Raw genomic sequence first — 22886 nt, 5'->3', positions numbered from 1 at the left:
AACCTGCTCTGGACTGAAAACCCAGAAAAACACCGGCAGCTCCCACCTGTGGCCCACCGAGGTCTGGGACGCTGCATTCCAGCGCCAGAGGGACTTGGAAGAGACCGAGTGAGCCAACTACAAGCCACAAAATGGACTTGCTGAATTTGCCATCTCTTCAGAGCTGTGAGACGTTTCATTTAATATTATTCATTTTTCAGGCTTGTCAATACTTTTCTCGTGAAATAAACAGGTTGCTTCCACTTTTCTTGAGGGAAGTCTTCTCCTGAACTAGTAGGGGGAGGGGCTGCTTGAACTTGCTTTCTAGACAGACCCCTTTTGGAGGGTTCCTCCGGAAATTTGACCAAAACCAGCACAAGCAGGCACAATGAAAACTTCAGCAGTGGCACAACTGCCCAGCCCACCAGGAAAAGAAAGGGCATGTAAAGTGCTCCAAACGTTTGTCCTGCTTTGCTGCAAAAGTCCTGCTGCACACACAGTGCAGTGTGCAAAGCCAAGGGAAGCTGCAACTGCTGGCAAATCTTGGGGCAGCAGCTCCACCTTGTTCTCCAGGAGAGGATCTTGAGAAGAGCAGACAGGAGAAGATTCCTGGAAAACTGAAACAGCTTTCCAGAAGTGAAATGAGAATGAAAGAAACATCCAAGATGGTTTCCTCCATTGATTTCGAGGCTCCCATTTCCATCTTGCACTACTTCTCCATCCCATTCATTCCAAATGCACCTCACCTCTCAGATCGGTGACTTGGCAGTTTTAGACACTCTCAAATACCATGAGCTACACACAGTTTTCCTGCCCCTGTTTGTTCTGCAAAGCAACACTGGAGATGGAAGTGCAGTGCTCGGCTCAGGTCGGAATCCTGCAGCAAGGGAATGTGCCCTGACAGTGTTTGACCCTCAGCAAGGACAATGCACAGCAGCCACCGAGGGCATTGCTCTGCCCGTGGGCAGGAGTCAGGACTCTGCATCTGGGCTCAACGCTGCAAAGTTGCCGTGTTTGGACAGAGCAAGGGGCTGTCCCCGGGCGCGCGGGGCTCGGCCGTGGGGCTCGTGGGCCGAGCGGGGAACGGACACGGGGACAAACGGCCCCGGGGCTTCAGTTGCAGCGGCAGCGGCGGCAGCGGCGGCAGCAGCGGCAGGAGCAGCAGATTCTTTACAGCAATCACCTTTCTCTTTCTCTTTCTCATTCTCTCTCTCTCTCCCTTTCCCGCTGCCGGGCACCCTTCTCGCGGGGTCCGTTTTCCGGCATCCCTCTCCTCTCCCCGCCTCCCTCTCCCCCAGCCGGGCCGGGCCATGCCCCCGGCCCGCCCCCGGCCCCGGGCGGGGCTGCCCCGGCCCCGGCCCCGGCCTCGGCCGTTCCGCCGCGGTCTCGCCTCCGCCCGGCTCTGGCCGTGCTGGCGGTGGCGCTGCTGGGCGGGCATCAGCGCCTGGGGCAGGGGCGGCATCGCCGCCCTTTGGCTCCGCCTGGCCCGAGCCCGGCGCCGGCCCCGACGCAGGGTCCAGACCCGGCCCCGGCCCCGGCCCCGGCCCCGGCCCCTCCCGGAGCCCGCGGAGGACACACGCGGCGTGGCCGCTCCCTCCGCCTCCGCTGCGGCTTCCCCGGCCCGAGCTGCGCCGCTCGGCAGCGCGGCCGCCGGCCCCGAGCCTCCCGTGTCCCGTTCGAAAGAGCGAACGTCGGGGGATGGCCGGCCCGGGGCGCTTGAGGGGCGCTCGGGGGCCGTTGCTGGCCCCGGGCCGAGCGCTGACAGCCGCGTCCCGCCCGCAGGGAAGGCGCAGGAGGCTCTGCTGCAGCGCTACCGGGTGGGTTCGCTGCTGGGGCGCGGCGGCTTCGGCAGCGTCTTCTCGGCCACGCGGCTCTCGGACGGCGCCCCGGTGAGCGGCGGGGCCGGCGGCGGGCGCAGGAGGAGGGCGCGGAGGGGGAGGAGGAGGCGCAGGAGGAGGAGGAGGCTGGGGCTCGGCAGGGCGGGCGGCGAGCTGAGCCCGCTGCTGCCCTTGGCTTGCAGGTGGCCATCAAAAGGGTGCCGCGGAACCGCATCCGGCACTGGGACGAGCTGGTGAGTGAGCGGGGCCAGCGGCAGAAGCCGGGCCGTGCCGGGCGGGGATGAGGCGGCGGCCGGCAGGGTGGAAGGCGCCAGGACGCCTGGAGGGGGAGCGGGCGTGGGCCCAGCGCAGGGCGCAGAGCGTCCCGGCCTGGCTGAGGGCTTCCCCAGGCCTGGCACGGCATCGGCCCCCGCTGACGGCATCGTGCTCCTCCCGCAGCCCGACGGCACCAGCGCACCCCTGGAGATCGTGCTGCTGGCCAAGGTGTCCACCGGCTTCCCTGGTGTCGTGCAGCTGCTGGAGTGGCTCGAGCTCCCCAACAACATCGTGATGGTGCTGGAGCGGCCAGAGCAATGTCAGGACCTGCAGCGTTTCATTCGGGCACGGGGGTTCCTGTGCGAGGAGGTGGCGCGGGAGCTGTTCCGCCAGGTGCTGGAGGCCGTGCGGCACTGCACCAGCTGCGGGGTCCTGCACCGCGACATCAAGCCAGAGAACATCCTGGTTGACCTGGCCAGCGGGCAGGCCAAATTGATCGACTTTGGCTGTGGCACCTACCTGCAAGACACAGCCTGCACTTACTTTGCAGGTGAGCCCTTTAATCCAAGTGCCAGAGATGCTGAAACATTCCTTCATCCAGCATGAGCCAAGCCCTGCAGGCTGCCAAGAGCTGCCTCTGAAATTCATGGGAACTGGGAGTGTGTGGCACCTGGCAAGATGAAGCTTGCTGTAAAAACCTCTTTGGAAAGGAAGGGAATTGCATACCAGGGGCTGGTGCAGTAAATTGGCTGTGGCAGGAGCCAGCACTGGGATCATGGTGTAGGGAACTCCTAAAGCAGCGTGGGGAATGTGCAGCCTGAGCTTTTCCAGGCTGGAATTTCATTCATACAGCCCCATCACACGGCTCACTCTCCCGTGGTTTTACAACAAAACCTTGGGTTGTATCTCAGGAAAGTCTATTTTGCCCAGAGAAAGGAGGAGATTCCTCACCACTGGGGCTGGAGAACATCAGTGTCTTTGTGCAACCTGCTGGGAAATGGGCAGAGGTTCCCAGCAATGCTCAGCCTTGGCATTGACCTGGAGAGCTCTGCAAGAGAGTTGAGATTGGTTAAACCTTCACACCAAGTCCAGACAGAGAATGGAAAAAGGCAGATTTTCCCTCTGCCACCTGTTTAAGCTCCAAAGTCAAGATGCACAAAGCCAAACATGAGAAGTGCACCCACATATTCCCACTGTGCTGGCACTGCTGAGGCACCTCCAGCCCTGGGGGCAGTTTTGGGTCCCTCATGATGAGACATTGAGGGGCTGGAGTGTGTCTGGAGAAAGGAATGGAGCTGGGGAAGGGGCTGGAGCCCCAGGAGAGGCTGAGGGAGCTGGGAAGGGGCTCGGCCTGGAGAAAAGGAGGCTCAGGAGGGACCTTGTGGCTCTGCACAACTCCTGCCAGGAGGGGACAGCCAGGGGGATTGGGCTCTGCTCCCAGGAAACAGGGCCAGGAGGAGAGGAAATGACCCCAAATTGTACCAGGGGAGGTTTAGATTGGGTTTTAGATAAAATTTCCTCATGGAAAGGGTGGTCAGGCATTGGAAGGGGATGTGCAGGGCAGTGGTGGAGTCCCCATCCCTGGTGGGATTTAATAGTTGTATGGATGTGGCACTTGGGGACATGAGTCGATGGTGGCCTTGGCAGTGCTGGGGGAATGGTTGGGCTCCATGATGTCAGAGGGCTTTTCCAACCCCAATGAGTCCATGATTCTGTTTTCCAAGAGGTTCCTCACAGCTCACCAGCCCCTCAGCTCTGCAGGAGGGTAGCTCAGAAATTGTTGGAGCTCTTGTAGTGGCTGGAAATCACCAGGAGAGGATGAGGTCTCATGGTCAAGACCAATGGCAGAACAAAAAACCCAAAGGGCAAAAATGCCCTGCAAAATCTCTTTGCTGATATTTTGTGTTTTGAAGCTCACCCCTGCAGGTATTTTCCTGAAGCCAAATTCACTGGTGTTGTCATGAGGGTTTTTTCAGCCATTCCTGCAGCAAACCTTGCTTACCTGGCATCTGACCTCCTTTCTTACTGGTGATTCTTATCTCTGAGTTGAGTAAAGCACATGAAATATGATTTCATCTGCTTGGGAAGCAGGTAAGAAGGATAAGAAGAGATAAGAAGGAACTGGTTGGCCAGTGAGATGCAAAGGAGATTACAGGAACTTTGCACCACTCCTGCACAAACAAGGCAGCTGATGAAGCCTGTGAGAAGCAATGATCAGGGCTCACCCCAGAATATCTGGTGCACCTGATGTGAATTTTGATGGGACCAAGTCTCTGGCTTTTTTTCCTTTTTTTTTTTTTTTTTTTTTTTTTTTTTTTTGGTGTATGTTTTGATTATACACAAAATACCTAAATAAAGTCAACAAAAAATACCTCATTATCTGCCCTGTTCCAGTACCCACGAGCTGGACAATGAAATTTCCTAGAATCACAGAATGTCCTGACTTGGAAGGAACACTCAAGGATCATTGAGTCCAACTCCTGGCCCTGCACAGGACACCCAAGTGCCACATCATGTGCCTGAGAGTGTTGTCCAAATGCTCCTGGAGTTCTGGCAGCCTTGGGGCTGTGACCACTTCCCTGGGGAGCCTGTTCAGTGCCCAACCACTCTCTGTGAAGAAATTTGACCCAGTTCTGAAGACATCTAACCCAGTCCAGCTCCCTGGGGCATTAGAAGTCAGTTTAAGTGACCTCTCCTTACACATTTATTTCCCCATTTCAACCAGTAGGTCCCATTAATTTCACTGTTTTCAGATCCCAGTTTTACAGGGGAAATGTTTGGATTTTATTGTTATCATATGCTGTGAAGGTTTGACCCAAAATCTACTGTAAACAAGAGCACTGTATAAAAAGAAAGTGGCCTTTCCTGATCTGAGGACCTGACCTTGCACAACAAGCCATGAACATTTTGTAACAACAGCTGGTCCAGGGGTCCTGCCAGGACATGATCCTGGCTTGCCTTTTGAGAAGGAATTCTTGGCTCTGAGGGTGGTGAGGCCTTGGCACAGATTGCCCAGAGAAGCTGCGGCTGCTCCTGGATCCCTGGAAGTGTTCCAGGCCAGGTTGGACAGGGCTTGGAGCAACCTGGGATGGTGGAAGATGTCCCTGCCATGGCAGGGGGTGGAATGGGATGGATTTTAAAGGTTCCTTGCAATTCAAGCTATTCTGTGAATCCACGGCAAGAGAGCAGAGTACCACAAGGTGTTTACTCACACTAGGTAATTTCTGGACCAGAGCAGCTTTTGGAACCTTGCTTTATGCCCAGAGCAGCTGTAGGTCCTGCTGACACTCTGAGTCACACTGAACAAGGCTGGGAAAAAAAAAAAAAAATCTTTGTCCTGCTGCAAACACAGCCAAGCTCCCATCATCTTCCCCAAAGCCAGGACGTCACCTGGGACTCTCCACACTGCAAGCTGTTCCATGCAGATGCACCTCTGATCTTCTTCAAAGCTCCTCTGGTTTTCCTGGGGCTGCAGATGGCTCTGGGATCTGCTGCTGGAGCAGGGCTGGAGCAAGTGCTCAGAGGAAAGAGCCAACAAACAGCGAGTCCAGCTCAGAGGGGCTGCTGTGGCTGCCCACTGGCTTTGCAGATCCTAAATCCCTCCAGAGCCCCCCTGCCTGGGGGCGTGGGCAAGAGGGAATCCATCAGGAAGCAGGGAAGACAGCAGCAAAATTCAAACCTGAGAGTGTTGCTGAACACTGCTTGAAATTCCCTGGAGATTTCAAGGATGCGGAGAGATGTCAACCATCCTAAAGTCCCCCTTTTCCAAACATCACTATTTTCTACACAGTGGAAAGTAAAGTATCCTCTTTAATGCATGGTGAAAAGGTCAAACCCACTGCAATTTGGGAATATAATACTTCCGACCAGGGCTTTCCTGGGGAAAACATTTCCCAGAAATTTTTGACGTTACCAATCTTGGAAAAGTACTTCTTGAGCCGTGGATGGTGGTAATCGGAGGAAAACAATTAGGCAGATGTCTTGTATGACCACGAGATGGCAGCTGGAGCCTGGGAAGTCCTTTGCAGACACAGTAGCTCCTATGGAAAACCAAGTCATTTGCCAACCCAGCCCACATTTGGGAATATGCACCTGCACCGTGTTGGCTTTGAACATTTTGCATGTGTGCTCCGAGCTCTGGAATATCTGATTACCCCTTTCATTTCCCTGCTCCTCTGAGCCTTCCTCCATTAGTCAGTATCAAATAAATGGTTTTAAGCAAAGTAATCCCTGCTGATATGAAAACAGCAGCACATGTGGTCTAACACTGCTGTTAGGCTCCAGCCTGCTCTGACACCTAATTCAACAGAGACCTGGAGCCCGACGTTCTGCCCACCTCGTGCCACCACTTCTGCCTGCAATTTCTTCTGGAGCTGGACTTTAAATGGCTGATTATGTGTGGCCACATTTCAGCAGCAGTTTAAGCAGGCCCTTGGATGCCCTTCATCCCTGTAATTTGCTTGGGCTTGGGCTCTGCAAAGCTCTGGTGGAGATGCCCCACCAAGACCTGAGAGAGGATTCACAAGCAGTTGAACTACACCTGGATGAAGGCAGTGTGAGGCCTGAGGTTTCTCAGCCTTGTTAAAGTCCTCACAGAGATCAGAGAAATGTGAACTGGAAAGTGGTGCTTTAGGGCAGAAATTAATTATCCTGGAAGAAGGAAGGAATGATCACTTCCATAGGTGGATTTTAAGACTGTGGAAGAAGCACGTGGAGTGGTCAAGGTAGTAATTTGGAAATCCTGCTGTGAAGCCATTTGGTTTGGAGTCAGCCTACGTGAGAAGTGTCAATGCACTTGGCTGCTTTCCCCAGAAGTGACAGCTTGGTACACTCCATCCCCACCTTCCCCAGCTGTTCTGCATATGCCAATACTGCACAGGAATTCTGCCTTTTCATAATGGAAAACATGATAAAATTTCCATATTTCTGCCTGTGGGAGATCTTCATGTGGTGTTCAGCCATCACTGCCCATTTTTACTCCCTTCCAGCTCTGTAATTCCCCGCTGAACTGTTGTTCTCCCAGCTGGGAAGTAGATAATCGTGATAAAAGCTGAGCAATTTCTCAGCTGAGCCAGGTAACAGCACCTGCCACTTCAGAACCACCTTAAAGAACAAAGGAAAAAGGAATTCAGTTTCTAATTCCTGTTGTTGTGCTGGTTGACACAACTGGAGCTAGAGGAAGATGGAATGATTTATCCACATCCCAAGCTAGGACAGACCCAACCCCTAAAGCCTGGTACCCCCCAAGATGACCACGTTGCCCATGATATCTCCTGCTAGAAGAAAACATCCCTGCTCCTCTCCCCTCTTGCTTTCCCATGCCACGAAGAGATACTTCCTAGGATCTCTCATGTTTCTCACAACAGCAGGAGGGATTTCTTGGCAATTGGCAGGTGGTAGGAAAGAGTTGCAGGGGGAATGCTGAGCAGAATAAGGAGGAAATTGTTATGGGCCCTGGAAAAAGGTGAAGAAACATCACAATGATTTTTTCACTTCTCAAACAGTTTGGTTTGTGGGATGGGAGCTGCCACTGCTGTGGGTGAATTTTAGTGGGCTTTCCTCCTGCCAAAGCTGATTTTATGGGACAGGGGAACACAGCCAGATCAGAGCTGTTCAGTTCTCTCTCCCCTGACCCATTGTGAGTAATTTACAAAGGTTTAGACCAATTTAAAGCAAAGATGAATTTAGGAGCCTGAGGGTTCATATTTTGCAGCTGCTTTTCTGAGACCTGATCCAAGGACCAGCTATGTTACCAGGCACCTTCCCTCTGACATCAAAGGGCATTAGGATGGGATTTATGCATTTGGGAGAGGTTTTCTAATAATTTATTTAAACACTGGAGAGAGCAGCAGTGATTCAAGTCAGGCTGAGGGCTTAAGATTAGCAGTCAAGAAGAATGCCAAGACCTGTGGCTTTGCATGTAGTTTGGAAATGGGGCACTAACCTTGGGAATGATACAGGAGGAATAGTACAGTCCTCAGGAGGAAGGGACAATTCCCACTCCATTCTCCCCTCATCTTCAAAGCTTCTGTATCCCAGTGACATCCCCTTGCTGTTCCTGGGGCTCTGTGGGCTCTCAGGAGCCAGATCATAGAATCATGGGATGGTTTGAGTTGGAAAGGACTTTAAAGACCATCTCATTCCAATCCTCTGCCATAGGCAGGGACACTTCCCACTATCCCAGGTTGCTCCAGCCTGGCATTGAACATTTCCAGGGATGGGGCAGTCACAGCTTCTCTGGGCATCCTGTGGCAGGGCCTCACCACCCTCACAGGGAAGAATTTCTTCCTAATCAGGTCTCACACTGATGGGTTCATACTGTTCCTATCCCGCTGCTTTTAAAGCATTGTCCATAGCCATCAGCTGCCCATGGATGCAGACAAACCTCAGCTTCAGGAGATGGTTCTCCTGTGCAATGGAATGCATTGGGCCTGTGTGTCTTGATGTGAAAGTGCTTTTGCAGCCAGGAGCTGGGATACCACTTGATGTCCCATGCAGGAGAAGGAGGGAATTAAAAAACAGGAAAGCGACCTTGTAGATCATATCAGGGATTGTAAACTGCAGAATCTGAAAGCCAGGAAAGCTTTGAAAAATTGAAAGTAAGGAATCATAGAATGATTTAAGTTTGAAAATCCCTCTAAGATAGTTGAGTCCCACAGTTCCCCCAAGGCCACCACTAACCTGTGTCTCCAAGTGCCGCATCTACAAGAAATTGAAAGCATGCATTGAGAAAAGTTAACCAACATCATTGCCTTGGTCATTGCAGAGGGCAGTGTCTCCCTGCAGCAGAGCTGTTTGCAGGCTCCAGTGTTGTCACTGGGAATGCCTGGCTGTGGGATGGAACACTGGAAAGGGAACGAGCCTTTGCTGTGCTAAAACATGCAGATCAAGTGACACTTTGGGGTGTCCCTCAGCAGCTCCTAAGCCCCCCTCCCCTGCTCAGTACAAGGCAGACCTATTCCATCACAGCAGTGCCTGCAGGTGAGAGCTCACAGGTGCACAGGGAGCTCCCAGCACAGCAAAATTGCTCCAGTTCTGCTCCCCCAGGGCAGATGCAGCGAGAGGAACAGTGGGAAGAGCTGTGGGCTGTAACATCCCAATTATACCCTCTGCTAGAGAGGATCCAGTGTGAGACTGATGGAGTGCTTCATGGAAGTGGGGTCAGAACTAGGTGATCTTTAACATCTCTTCTAACCCAAACCATTGTGATTATTTTTGCTTTCTGTCTGGGTAGTGTGGACAAAGACTTGGAAGACATCCTGACTTAAGACCAGAAGCATGCAAAGAGTAGCTCCATCATGCAACCTGCTCTCCTGAAGCTGTTGAGGCAGCTGAGGTCTCTTGTTGGGATGTTGCTTCTGCAGCCTGGCTCAGGGAAGCACTTGCACAACTTGTCAGCCCATCCCTTGGCCCAGCTCACAGAACTTGGGCTGCCATGGATCCTGTCTGACCAGGGGCAGGCTCACAGCTGTGCCCCAGTTGTGTGGAGAACTCGGGATCATAAAAAGAGCTGAAAACTGGGACACCCCTGAGGGTTTGTTTCCACAGTCATCCCCAGCCATAAATATGAGGGCTGTGATTTCTAAATCCCATCCTCCAGATTTCTTTCTGGCAGATGTCTGGGTCCTTTTCTCATTGCACTCTTTCAGTTTTGCAGTGCCTGGTCACAAATTCCTATGCACAGCATGGGATGAGTTTGCAGACCCAGGGTCTGCAGTGAGCAGGTTCTGTCAACCAAAGTAAGAGGCTGCTGAAAGCAAGAGGAGTGAAAGGTGAGGCTGGATGGGGCTTGGAGCAACCTGGGCTAGTGGAAGATGTCCCTTCCACTTTGGAACGAGATAAACTTTAATATCCCTTCCAATATTCAAATCTTTCTGTGAAACAGAGTCATTCTCACCCTCGGGAAATCGGGCCAGTTGATTTCTTCCATGAAGATCTGCCCATTGATGCCACTTCCTTATCTCTTCATGAGCAATAAATAGAAAGATAAATCAGTGTTTTGTCTGCAGTGCCCACAGGCAGAGGGAAATTCTCGGTGTGGAAATGTCACCATTGTGACGTTCCTTCGACCTCCAGAGGACAGTGCACTCCTGCCATCTCATGGACATTTCATGAACAGGGAGGAATTCCTCAAAAGGAAGAGGGGATTATGATGAATTTTTCTTCAAATCTGTTTCAACAGTTGAGAATTTAGCTAAGTATTAAATAGATTAATTTTTTTTTTTGCCTTTTTGCAGGCTTTTGATTATGCAGTTTTCATAATGAACTCAGTGTGGTTGTTTCCGATTTGGCCCTGTAGCATCTGGCAGGGAGCCTCTGTCTGAATGCGAGACTCGCTGCATCCAGATTTGATTCCTTTTCCTTGGCACGGCTTTGCCTCCTGCTGATGGAAGCTTTAAAGAAAAAAAAAATACCATGACATCTGAAACGCTGCCAAAAAACATCAACACGCTTTCTGGCTGCCATCTATTGTGCAATCCAAACCTCTTAAGATTTAATATTTCTAAAACTGTGGTGCACCTGTTTGCAAGAGAAACTACCTTGTCACATGATGATGTGTTTTGCCAAATCACTTAAAAATTTTTTTTTATTTATTAGCTTTAGAGTGTGAGTTCCGTCCCTTCCCTCCCTCTTTTTCCTTCTCCACCCCAAATTTCTCCATGCAAAAATCCTTCTTCCAAGAATTGCTATCTGTAATTATATGATGCATTTCCCACCCTCTGGTTTTGACCAATCCTTGTCTTCTACCTACAGTGAGAGCAGAACTGACTGGGTGCATTTGTACAGCAGAACTGCTGCCTGCTGTACCAAATTTATACCAGATAAAGCCCAGTTTGGCCCAGCTGGGAGCTTGCCAGTGCCTGCAAGGTCACATTGGTTCAATCAGTTCTTCACTACCCATCACTGGACTGAAGAGGGCTCTGCTGTCTGGCCAAACCTCTCTGTCTCCCACAAAAGAAAGTTTCTTCTTCAACTTGAGTTTATTTCAGCGGTTTTTCAAGGTAGATTTCAGCTCCACAGCTGCTTGGCTGGGAAGGGAATCTGAGACAGAGCTGGATGTCGCAGGTGGGCTCGGGTGGGCCAGGAGAGCTTGGAGTGAAGAAGTCTCCTGTAAAACAAGTGGCATCACTTCCTTTTGCTCCCACCTGGTAGATCAAAGTATTGCTCAGTGATAACGTCTCAAAAGTCGCCTTCCAGGTGTCACAGTGATAAGGTGCTTTGCTCAGGTTACACTTGCTTGTCACCGGTCTTGCTATCACTACAGCGAGCACAGACAGAGCGTGCTCACTTCAGGGATTGCTCTTGAGAAACCTTCTCCTAGTTTTAGGAAGAGTGGCAGCATGGTCCCACTTCCACCACCCTTTGCCCAATTGTTTTTCCACTCTTCAGGGAGCCGAAGGGCTGGGTACAAATTGGCTTGACTTTGGATCAGAACCAATTCAGCATTGAAGGTGTGGTTGAGTTCAAGAAGAACATGCACAATCTAGATTCTGGAAGAGCACATATTAGAGAAAGTCAAGGAAAGATGATTTTCTTCTTTTTTGTGATCTTTTTCCTGATCATTTGCCTAAAGTTTGCTTTCGAAATTAGGCCTTCATTCTAATTTCTGGCCTATACCTAAATATTTACACCCAATCTAGTTAGTTATTATTTAGAAACATTCCTCTTGCTTGTCTTTCATACTTCCTCCTGTAAGCGTCTGCTTCAGCTCTCCTGGACTCTGCCTCATTGCATGTGTTGTGTGGAGAGACCACAGCACTGAGAGCTGGAGCAGCACTTCAGCAACAGTCCAGAAGGAACACCTGTATGCAGGAATTTAGAACACCTTTCCCTCTGAAGAGATCTGCTGTGGCAAGGAGCCCTCTGGTTTTCTCCTCCATGGAGCAGTTTGCGTGCAAAGTATAGGCAGATGTAATCTTGGCAATGTCCTCATCATCCTTGGGTTCCCCCTGCAGAGCTTCAGCCCCTGGATTCTGTCAGGGGCCCTGGGCAGGTGGGATATTCCCAGAGGAGAGGGGCCTGCTGTGTCCCCATTCCCCCTGTCCCTTATGTCCCTGTGTTCAGGTGGGCACAAAGAGGATGGGGATTCCTGCCTGCCCCATGTCCTGTCTGCCTGTCCCAGGGCAGCTGGGCTGTAATTCCTGTCCTGTGTGCCCCTGGCCCTGCTGGCCCTGCTGTCATGGCCTACTGCAGCGTTCCACACCCTGCGCAGCCATGGTGGCTCCTGAGCTCTGCAGGGACCTGAGTGACAGTCTGAGTGGCGGCACTCCTTCTTTTCCTGCATTTGGCATCCCACAGAGCAGAGGCTGGATCACAGGAGCAAAGGAGCAGCTGCTAGAGGGGAGCAAAGGAGCCTCTGCATGGCCAAGGGGTGCTGCGGTGCCCCTCTGTCAGGAATTGCCCCCAGCTGACACCTGGGTCCCACGTGGACACGCACAGACACAGCGTTTGTTCAAGCATTGGATTTATTGGATCTTAGCACTGACTGCAGCTTCCAGAGGGAAGTCACTGTCTCAAGGCAGGAGGGCAGTCAGTGTCATTAAAATTAACAAATGGTGACTATTGCCAATCTTATCTAAGCAACTATCTTACCTAAGCAACTATCTTAGTATTTGTTCCTACTATATATTATATAATAATATTAATAAAATACTTAAGTGTTTTCTAATGAAGATTATGTAAAATTCCCTGCTTAAGATCAAAATCTAGCATATTAAATTTTGTTTAATTATTATAATTCCTACTCATTTTAATGAATAATAGTAATTATAGAATATAAAATGTGTTATTACCTAATATTCCAAATAATTATTATTACAGTATTGATATCTAACTATAGTATTATTTAATTAAAATGTACTAAATCTTGATATCTATATATATATTTAAAATATAAAATATTTTAAAGTATAAAATATTTTATAATATTTTGAAAGTATTTTAAAATATAAAAGTATTTATAATATATTTAAAATTTTTCAAATTATTTCTAAACCGTTGATCAATTTAAATCAATCTGGAGGCATTCAGCTGGATCCTCCTTCAAATGGCTCTGTCCTCGAGCAAATATAAAGCTTCTGCATGGAAAAATGGAAATGGAGACATGAATTTAGATACAGTTACTATAGACACAGTGAAGAGATCGAGGGAAGAGGGGCAGGGTCTGGCTCTGTGCGCTGGCTGCTCACAAAGATGTGCGGCTCGCCTTGGCCAGCCCAGAGAGCATCTCCAGCAGGAAGCTTTTCTTCACACAGGCCACTGCCTGTGCTCCTCCAAAAGCCTGCCCAGCCTACCTTCAGCATCCTGTTCATGTCCCTATTCATTTGAATCAGCCTGGCCATTTCCTTTTTAATCTCTTTCATCATCCGGCGCATTTGCTCCATGTCTTTGTATCTTTTGATACGGAGCCGCCTTCTCCGCTCGATTTTCATCTTCCTCGTTCTGGCCTGTTCTGCAGCTCGCTGGGCGGCTGCTCTCTGCCTCATGGCTGCTCTTCTGCGCCTGAGCCACCAGCCCAAAGGCAGGAAGAGCAGCTGAGCAATTCCCCAGAAGGACTGGAGCTGTTTCAAAGCAGCCAGGAGCCAGGGTCCCCAGCCAGGCTTGGGTGGCTCTGGGGGGGCCTGTTTCACCTCCTCCACATGGTGCTGCACATCCTCATGAAACCGATTCACGACAGGATGTTGCAGTGAGAAGATGAGCAGCACAATCACAGCCAGGACTGATCTGTTCGCCATGGTCTGCAGGAGGAGAGAGATGAGGGTCTCACTCACTGGGGCTACCAAGGGAGCTTGTGGGGGCTGAAGTGAGGCCAGGAGGCGCAGGGATGTGAGGGCAGCAAGCAGAGGGCCCCAGGCAGCTGGCAGGCAGCAGGGCCTGTCCCAGTGGGCCAGCAGCAGCCCCGTGCCCTGGCCAAGGCGCTGGCCCCAGGGGCTGGCCCTGGATGCAGGGGGACAATGCAGGCCTGGGTGCGGCGCTTGTGCCCCGGCCCGGCCCAGCCCAGCCCCGCCACGTGTGCACTCACCGCTTGCCCAGGCTGTGCTGGGCCAGCGTGACCTGTGGGGGCCTTTTCTAGCTGCCCCCATTGTGACACGCTCCCCCTGATGTCACCCGTGCCAGAGGCGTCGCAGCCGCGCCAGCCCCGCCCTTGGTGCCCAGCCCAGCTCAGGGGCTCTGAGGGGGCCCAGCAATGAAAGCCCCGGCACCCAGCAAGTGCAGCCCCTCTGGGAGGGAATGGGCCCCAGGGGCTCCCTTCACAAAGCAGGCAGAAGCTTCCCCAAGCTCTTGTCAAAGAGAAACCACCATCATCAACACTGTTGATTAGAATCAGTAATATCAACTATGTGAGCAGCAGGGATGCTTTTGTGATGGTGCTGGTTTTTGTGCAACTGGAGGTGGTGAGCATGGCTCAGGTTTTCCTGAATCACTATTCCCCTATCCAGCACGCCCAAGACCTCTGTGAAACCTTCCCATTATCAGACATCATAGATAAGGTACTGTAGCCACGCCACCTCCTGGCTCCTCTAAACCCAGAAGCAGCAGACGGTGGTTCCAGCAGACAATTTGAGATGCTTTGCACTAGAGTAGCACAAATCGGCCACTTAGGTTCTAGTGTTGTCCTGGAACACCTGAGCAAGGAACAGGAAACTCATGTCAACGTGCATTCATGTGCTCCATGTTAAAGGGGGCTCCCATGTGCTGGAATTTAGAACATCTTTCCCTCTGAAGGGATCTGCTGTGGCAAGGAGCCCTCTGGTCTTCTCCTCCATGGAGCAGTTTGCATGCAGAGAGTGGGCCGATATTACCTTGGCATCGTCCTCCTCCTTCTTGGGCTCCCCTTGCAGAGCCTCAGGCCCTGCGCTGTGTCAGGGCCCTGGGATATTCCCAGAGGAGAGGGGCCTGCTGTGTCCCCATTCCCCCTGTCCCTTATGTCCCTGTGTTCAGGTGGGCACAGAGAGGATGGGGATTCCTAGCTGCCCCATGTCCTGTCTGCCTGTCCCAGGGCAGCTGGCCTGAAATTCCTGTCCTGTGTCCCCCTGGCCCTGCTGGCCCTGCTGTCATGGCCTACTGCAGCGTTCCACACCCTGCGCAGCCATGGTGGCTCCTGAGCTCTGCAGGGACCTGAGTGACAGTCTGAGTGGTGGCACTCCTTCTTGTCTTGCATTTGGCATCCCACAGAGCAGAGGCTGGATCCCAGGAGCAAAGGAGCCTCTGCATGGCCAAGGGGTGCTGTGGGGCCCCTCTGTCAGGAATTCCCCCCAGCTGACACCTGGGTCCCACGTGGACACGCACAGACACAGCGTTTGTTCAAGCATTGGCTTTATTGGATCTTTGCACTGACTGCAGCTTCCAGAGGGAAGTCACTGCCTCAAGACAGGAGGGCAGTCAGTGTCATTAAAATTAGCAAATGGTGATTATTGCCAATCTTATGCAAGCAAATCGCTTTACCTAAGCAACAATCTTAGTATTTTTTCCTATTATATATTATATGTTATATATTATAATTAATAAAATTATGAAGTATTTTATAATGAATATTTTGTAAAATTCCCTGCTTAAGATAAAAATCTAGCATATTAAATTTTGTTTAATTATTATAATTCCTACTCATTTTGATGAATGATAGTAATTATAGAATATAAAATTTGTTACTTCTTAATATTCCAAATAATCTTTATTACAATATTGATATCAAACTATAGTATTATTCTATTAAAAAGTACTAAAATCTTGATAAAAGTATCTAAATATTTAAAATATAAAATATTTTAAAGTATAAATATATTTTATAATATTTTAAAAGTATCTAAAAATGTGGAAGAACTTTAAAGAAATTTGAAAATATTCAAAACATTTCTAAACTGCTGAATGATTTGAATCAATCTGGAGGCATTCAGCTGGATCCTCCTTCAAATGGCTCTGTCCTCGAGCGAATGTAAAGCTTCTGCATGGAAAAATGGAAATAGAGACATGAATATAGATACAGTTACTATAGACACAGTGAAGAGATCGAGGGAAGAGGGGCAGGGTCTGGCTCTGTGCGCTGGCTGCTCACAAAGATGTGCGGCTCGCCTTGGCCAGCCCAGAGAGCATCTCCAGCAGGAAGCTTTTCTTCACACAGGCCACTGCCTGTGCTCCTCCAAAAGCCTGCCCAGCCTACCTTCAGCACCCTGTTCATGTCCCTATTCATTCGAATCAGCCTGGCCATTTCCTTTTTAATCTCTTTCATCATCCGGCGCATTTGCTCCATTTCTCTGTATCTTTTGATACGGAGCCGCCTTCTCCGCTCGATTTTGATCTCCCTCCTTCTGGCCTGTTCTGCAGCTCGCTGGGCCGCTGCTCTCTGCCTCATGGCTGCTCTCCTGCGCCTGAGCCACCAGCCCAAAGGCAGGAAGAGCAGCTGAGCAATTCCCCAGAAGGACTGGAGCTGTTGCAAGGCAGCCAGGAGCCAGGGTCCCCAGCCAGGCTTGGGTGGCTCTGGGGGGGCCTGTTTCACCTCCTCCACATGGTGCTGCACATCCTCATGAAACCGATTCACAATGGGATGTTGCAGTGAGAAGATGAGCAGCACCATCACAGCCAGGACTGATCTGTTCGCCATGGTCTGCAGGAGGAGAGAGATGAGGGTTTCACTGGGGCTACCGAAGGAGCTTGTGGGGGCTGAAAGGAGGCCGAGAGGAGCAGGGATGTGAGGGCAGCAAGCAGAGGGCCCCAGGCAGCTGGCAGGCAGCAGGGCCTGTCCCAGTGGGCCAGCAGCAGCCCCGTGCCCTGGCCAAGGCGCTGGCCCCAGGGGCTGGCCCTGGATGCAGGGGGACAATGCAGGCCTGGGTGCGGCGCTTGTGCCCCGGCCCTGGCCCAGCCCAGCCCCGCCACGTGTGCACTCACCGCTTGCCCAGGCTGTGCTGGGCCAGCGTGACCTGCGGGGGCCTTTTCTAGCTGCCCCCATTGTGACACGCTCGCCCTGATGTCACCCGTGCCAGAGGCGTCACAGCCGCGCCAGCCCCGCCCTTGGTGCCCAGCCCAGCTCAGGGGCTCTGAGGGGGCCCAGCAATGAAAGCCCCGGCACCCAGCAAGTGCAGCCCCTCTGGGAGGGAATGGGCCCCAGGGGCTCCCCTCACAAAGCAGGCAGAAGCTCCCCCAAATTCTTGTTAAAGAGAATGAAGCACCATCAACACTGTTGATTAGAATCAATAATATCAACTATGTAAGTAGCAGGGATGCTTTTGTGATGGTGCTGGTTTTTGTGCAACTGGAGGTGGTGAGCATGGCTCAGGTTTTCCTGAATCACTATTCCCCTATCCAGCACGCCCAAGACCTCTGTGAAACCTTCCCATTATCAGACATCAGAGATAAGGAACTGTAGCCAGACCACCTCTTGGCCCCTCTAGTCCCAGAAGCAGCAGACGGGTGGTTCCAGCAGACAATTTGAGATGCTTTGCACTAGAGTAGCACAAATCGGCCACTTTGGTTCTGGTGTTGTCCTGGAACACCTGAGCAAGGAACAGGAATCTCGTGTCAATGTGCATTCATGTGCTCCATGTTAAAGGGGGCTCCCAGGTGCTGGAATTTAGAACACCTCTCCCTCTGAAGGGATCTGCTGTGGCAAGGAGCCCTCTGGTTTTCTGCTCCATGGAGCAGTTTGCATGCAGAGAGTGGGCCGATATTACCTTGGCATCGTCCTCCTCCTTATTGGGCTCCCCTTGCAGAGCCTCCCCCCCCCCTGCACTGTGTCAGGGCCCTGGGATATTCCCAGAGGGGAGGGGCCTGCTGTGTCCCCATTCCCCCTGTCCCTTATGTCCCTGTGTTCAGGTGGGCACAGAGAGGATGGGGATTCCTAGCTGCCCCATGTCCTGTCTGCCTGTCCCAGGGCAGCCGGCCTGAAATTCCTGTCCTGTGTCCCCCTGGCCCTGCTGGCCCTGCTGTCATGGCCTACTGCAGCGTTCCACACCCTGCGCAGCCATGGTGGCTCCTGAGCTCTGCAGGGACCTGAGTGACAGTCTGAGTGGTGCCACTCCTTCTTGTCTTGCATTTGGCATCCCACAGAGCAGAGGCTGGATCCCAGGAGCAAAGGAGCCTCTGCATGGCCAAGGGGTGCTGCGGTGCCCCTCTGTCAGGAATTGCCCCCAGCTGACACCTGGGTCCCACGTGGACATGCACAGACACAGCGTTTGTTCAAGCATTGGCTTTATTGGATCTTTGCACTGACTGCAGCTTCCAGAGGGAAGTCACTGTCTCAAGACAGGAGGGCAGTCAGTGTCATTAAAATTAACAAATGGTAATCATTGCCAATCTTATGCAAGCAAATCTCTTTACCTAAGCAACTATCTTAGTATTTTTTCCTATTATATATTAAATGTTATATATTATAATTAATAAAATTATTAAGTATTTTATAATGAATATTATGTAAAATTCCCTGCTTAAGATAAAAATATAGCATATTAAATTTTGTTTAATTATTATAATTCCTACTCATTTAAATGAACGATATTAATTATAGAATATAAAATTTGTTACTTCTTAATATTCCAAATAATCTTTATTACAATATTGATATCAAACTATAGTATTATTCTATCAAAAAGTACTAAAATCTTGATAAAAGTATCTAAATATTTAAAACATAAAAATATTTTAAAGTATAAATATATTTTATAATATTTTAAAAGTATCTAAAAATGTGGAAGAACTTTAAAGAAATTTGAAAATATTCAAAACATTTCTAAACTGCTGAATGATTTGAATCAATCTGGAGGCATTCAGCTGGATCCTCCTTCAAATGGCTCTGTCCTCGAGCAAATGTAAAACTTCTGCATGGAAAAATAGAAATGGAGACATGAATATAGATACAGTTACTATAGACACAGTGAAGAGATCGAGGGAAGAGGGGCAGGGTCTGGCTCTGTGCGCTGGCTGCTCACAAAGATGTGCGGCTCGCTTTGGCCAGCCCAGAGAGCATCTCCAGCAGGAAGCTTTTCTTCACACAGGCCACTGCCTGTGCTCCTCCAAAAGCCTGCCCAGCCTACCTTCAGCACCCTGTTCATGTCCCTATTCATTCGAATCAGCCTGGCCATTTCCTTTTTAATCTCTTTCATCATCCGGCGCATTTGCTCCATGTCTTTGTATCTCTTCATAAGGAGCCGCCTTCTCCGCTCGATTTTGATCTCCCTCCTTCTGGCCTGTTCTGCAGCTCGCTGGGCCGCTGCTCTCTGCCTCATGGCTGCTCTCCTGCGCCTGAGCCACCAGCCCAAAGGCAGGAAGAGCAGCTGAGCAATTCCCCAGAAGGACTGGAGCTGTTTCAAAGCAGCCAGGAGCCAGGGTCCCCAGCCAGGCTTGGGTGGCTCTGGGGGGGCCTGTTTCACCTCCTCCACATGGTGCTGCACATCCTCATGAAACCGATTCACAACGGGATGTTGCAGTGAGAAGATGAGCAGCACCATCACAGCCAGGACTGATCTGTTCGCCATGGTCTGCAGGAGGAGAGAGATGAGGGTATCACTGGGGCTACCAAGGGAGCTTGTGGGGGCTGAAGTGAGGCCGGGAGGCGCAGGGATGTGAGGACAGCAAGCAGAGGGCCCCAGGCAGCTGGCAGGCAGCAGGGCCTGTCCCAGTGGGCCAGCAGCAGCCCCGTGCCCTGGCCAAGGCGCTGGCCCCAGGGGCTGGCCCTGGATGCAGGGGGACAATGCAGGCCTGGGTGCGGCGCTTGTGCCCCGGCCCAGCCCAGCCCAGCCCCGCCACGTGTGCACTCACCGCTTGCCCAGGCTGTGCTGGGCCAGCGTGACCTGCGGGGGCCTTTTCTAGCTGCCCCCATTGTGACACGCTCGCCCTGATGTCACACGTGCCAGAGGCGTCACAGCCGCGCCAGCCCCGCCCTTGGTGCCCAGCCCAGCTCAGGGGCTCTGAGGGGGCCCAGCAATGAAAGCCCCGGCACCCAGCAAGTGCAGCCCCTCTGGGAGGGAATGGGCCCCAGGGGCTCCCCTCACAAAGCAGGCAGAAGTCTCTGGACATTTTGTTGAAGGGAAACAAATACATCTGATAATGTTGAATATGATACATAATATCAACTGTGAGAGCGCCAGAGGTGCTTTTTTTATGGCGCTGGCTTTTCTCTGAGTGCAGTAGGTGGGGGTGGCTCGGTTTTTCCTGCTTGAGTCTTCCCAGATCCAGCCCCTCCAAAACCTCTGTGAAACCTTCCCATTATCAGACGTCATTCAGAAGGAACAGTAGCCAGACTGCATCCAGGCTTCTCTAGATCAAGAAGCAGCACGCAGCTGGTTCTGGCAGAGATTATCAGCTGCTTTGTACAAGATTGGCACAAGTTGACCACGAGTGCTGTAGCGGAACACCTGAGCAGGGTGCAGGAATCTCATGTCAGAGTGCATGAATGTGCTCCAGCTGGCAGGGCCTCAGCGCCCGCCCTGTGCCCTCCCGCATGGACAGACAGGCCAGGCCCTGCTTGCTGCCCTGATGGCGGCACTCCTGGCCCCAGCGCTCTCCAAGGGCTTCTCCAGGGGCACCTTCCTGCGGCCTTTCAGTCCCTGCCCGAGGCCCAGCAGAGACCTGCAGAGGGGCTGTTGGCAAGGGCCTGGAGGGCCAGCGCCAGGGCCAGTGGCTTCCCAGTGCCACAGGGCAGGCTGAGATGGGCTATGGGGAAGGAAGGCTTGGCTGGGAGGGCCGTGAGGCCCTGGCACAGGTTGCTCAGAGCAGCTGCGGCTGCCCCGTCCCTGCAAGTGTTCCAGTCCAGGCTGGATGGGCCTTGGAGCAACCCGGCCTAGCCAGAGGTGTCCCAGCCCATGGCAGAGGGGGAGAACTGGATGGCCTTGGAGGTCACTCTGGACGCTCACAGACACAGCGTTTCTTCAAGCACCACCTTTATGGGAACTTTGCAGTGGCTGCAGCTCCCAGAGGGAATGGACTTCCCAAAGAGGGGAGGGCAGGCAGTGTCATTTTGAAAATCTATCATGAATTTATACATTTTCAAGATCAAATGACAATTATAAATATTGTTATGATAAGAAATCTTTTCTATACTGTTATAAATGCTATATAAATTACTACAATGACAAAGTGTTTCCACATTGAAGTTTCTGAATAATTACTTAATATGACAAAAATTTAACATACTCCAATTGTGGTTCATTCAAAAAATTCACGGAAATATTTAGGATGAGTGATAATTACTATAGAGTGGAATGTGTAATTGTTCGAATAGAATTGTTATTTGTTTGCATATTAACTACTACTAAATTTTACAATTGTGTTACTGTACAACAAAATGATTTTTTGATAAAAAAAAAAATATGTAGATTTTTTTTTAAACAAATCATGAACTTAAATGAATGTCCATCCCTCCGGACCAATCCTGCTTCAATTGGCTCCGTCCTCAAGGAAGTGCAAGGCCTCTGCATGGAAAAGGGTTAAAATAGATACAGTTAGTCCAGATCCAGTGAAGAGATGGAGGGAAGAGGGGCAGGGTCTGGCAGGAGCCCTGAGCCTCTGCCCCGGCTTTGCAGGGCTGTGCTGGGCAGCAAGCGCAGCTCTGTGCGCTGGCTGCTCACAAAGACGTGCGGCTCGCCTTGGCCAGCCCAAAGAGCATCTCCCGCTCCCCATGCCGTTCATTCAAAACATTCTGGCCATTTTCTTCTTTATCATTTTCATGGTCCTCCACATTGCCTTCAAGTCTTTGCATGTCCTCTTGCCCCAAAGCCTTCTCTGCTCGATGTCCATCCTGCGCCTTCTGGCCTCTTCTTCAGCTCTCCGTGCTGCTGCTCTCTGCTTCATGGCCGCCCTTCTGCGCCTGAAGCAGAGGCACAAAGGCAGGAAGAGCAGCTCAGCAGCAGCCCAGTGGGGCCCCTGCTGCACGGCTGCCGAGAGCAGGGGTCCCCAGCCAGGCTCGGGTGGCTCTGGGGTAGCCTGCTCCAGGTCCTCTTGGCTCAGCTCTGCATCCTCATGTGAACCCATCACCAGGGGCCGTGGGGAGTGGAAGAGGAGCAGCACCACGAGGACAAGGACTGATTGGGACACCATGGTCTGCAGGAGGAGAGAGAAAATTTGTGTAGCTTTGCACTGGAGTTACACCCATGTGTTATTATGGAATGCCCACTCCTGTAGTGCCAGAACGCTTGAGCAGGGATATGAATCTGGTGTCCAAGTGCATTCATGTGCTCCATGTTGCATGGGACACCTGAATGCCGGAACATGGAAAACTTGCCTCAGAAGGGATCTGCTGTGGCAAGGCCCCTCTGGTCTTCTCCTCCATGGAGCAGTTTGCATGCAGAGAGTGGGCCGATATTACCTCGGCATCGTCCTCCTCCTTCTTGGGCTCCCCTTGCAGAGCCTCAGCCCCTGTGTTCTGTCAGGGCCCCTGGGATATTCCCAGAGGAGAGGGGCCTGCTGTGTCCCCATTCCCCCTGTCCCTTATGTCCCTGTGTTCAGGTGGGCACAGAGAGGATGGGGATTCCTGCCTGCCCTGCCTCCTGTCTGCCTGTCCCAGGGCAGCCGGGCTGTAATTCCTGTCCTGTGTCCTCCTGTCCCTGCTGTCCCTGCTGTCATGGCCTACTGCAGCGTTCCACACCCTGCGCAGCCATGGTGGCTCCTGAGCTCTGCAGGGACCTGAGTGACAGTCTGAGTGGTGGCACTCCTTCTTTTCCTGCATTTGGCATCCCACAGAGCAGAGGCTGGATCCCAGGAGCAAAGGAGCCGCTGCTAGAGGGGAGCAAAGGAGCCTCTGCATGGCCAAGGGGTGCTGCGGTGCCCCTCTGTCAGGAATTCCCCCCAGCTGACACCTGGGTCCCACGTGGACACCCACAGACACAG

The 22886-nt window shown here is 51.6% G+C and overlaps 1 protein-coding gene across 1 annotated transcript; it reads left to right on the top strand.

Moving 5' to 3' along the window:
- The first annotated feature begins 823 nt into the window (after positions 1-823).
- Positions 824-2678, top strand: LOC119701978 (serine/threonine-protein kinase pim-1-like). The gene is made up of 3 exons (XM_038139299.1): positions 824-847; positions 1745-2050; positions 2256-2678. Exons 1-3 carry the CDS (start codon positions 824-826, stop codon positions 2676-2678), a joined length of 753 nt encoding a protein of 250 aa, XP_037995227.1.
- The last annotated feature ends 20208 nt before the right edge of the window (positions 2679-22886 follow it).

Source organism: Motacilla alba, chromosome 5 (assembly GCF_015832195.1).
Source record: "Motacilla alba alba isolate MOTALB_02 chromosome 5, Motacilla_alba_V1.0_pri, whole genome shotgun sequence".
Taxonomy (NCBI): Eukaryota; Metazoa; Chordata; class Aves; order Passeriformes; family Motacillidae; genus Motacilla; species Motacilla alba.
The sequence above is the reverse complement of the archived record's forward strand: the minus strand, read 5'-3'. Positions and strand labels throughout refer to the sequence as shown.

Excerpts from the sequence above, each read along its gene's own strand:
- LOC119701978 (XM_038139299.1), top strand. The coding sequence starts at position 824 with ATGGAAGTGCAGTGCTCGGCTCAG. Across the intron at positions 848-1,744 it reads AAGTGCAGTGCTCGGCTCAG|CCGCGTCCCGCCCGCAGGGA; the intron begins GTCGGAATCCTG and ends GAGCGCTGACAG. Across the intron at positions 2,051-2,255 it reads TCCGGCACTGGGACGAGCTG|CCCGACGGCACCAGCGCACC; the intron begins GTGAGTGAGCGG and ends CTCCTCCCGCAG.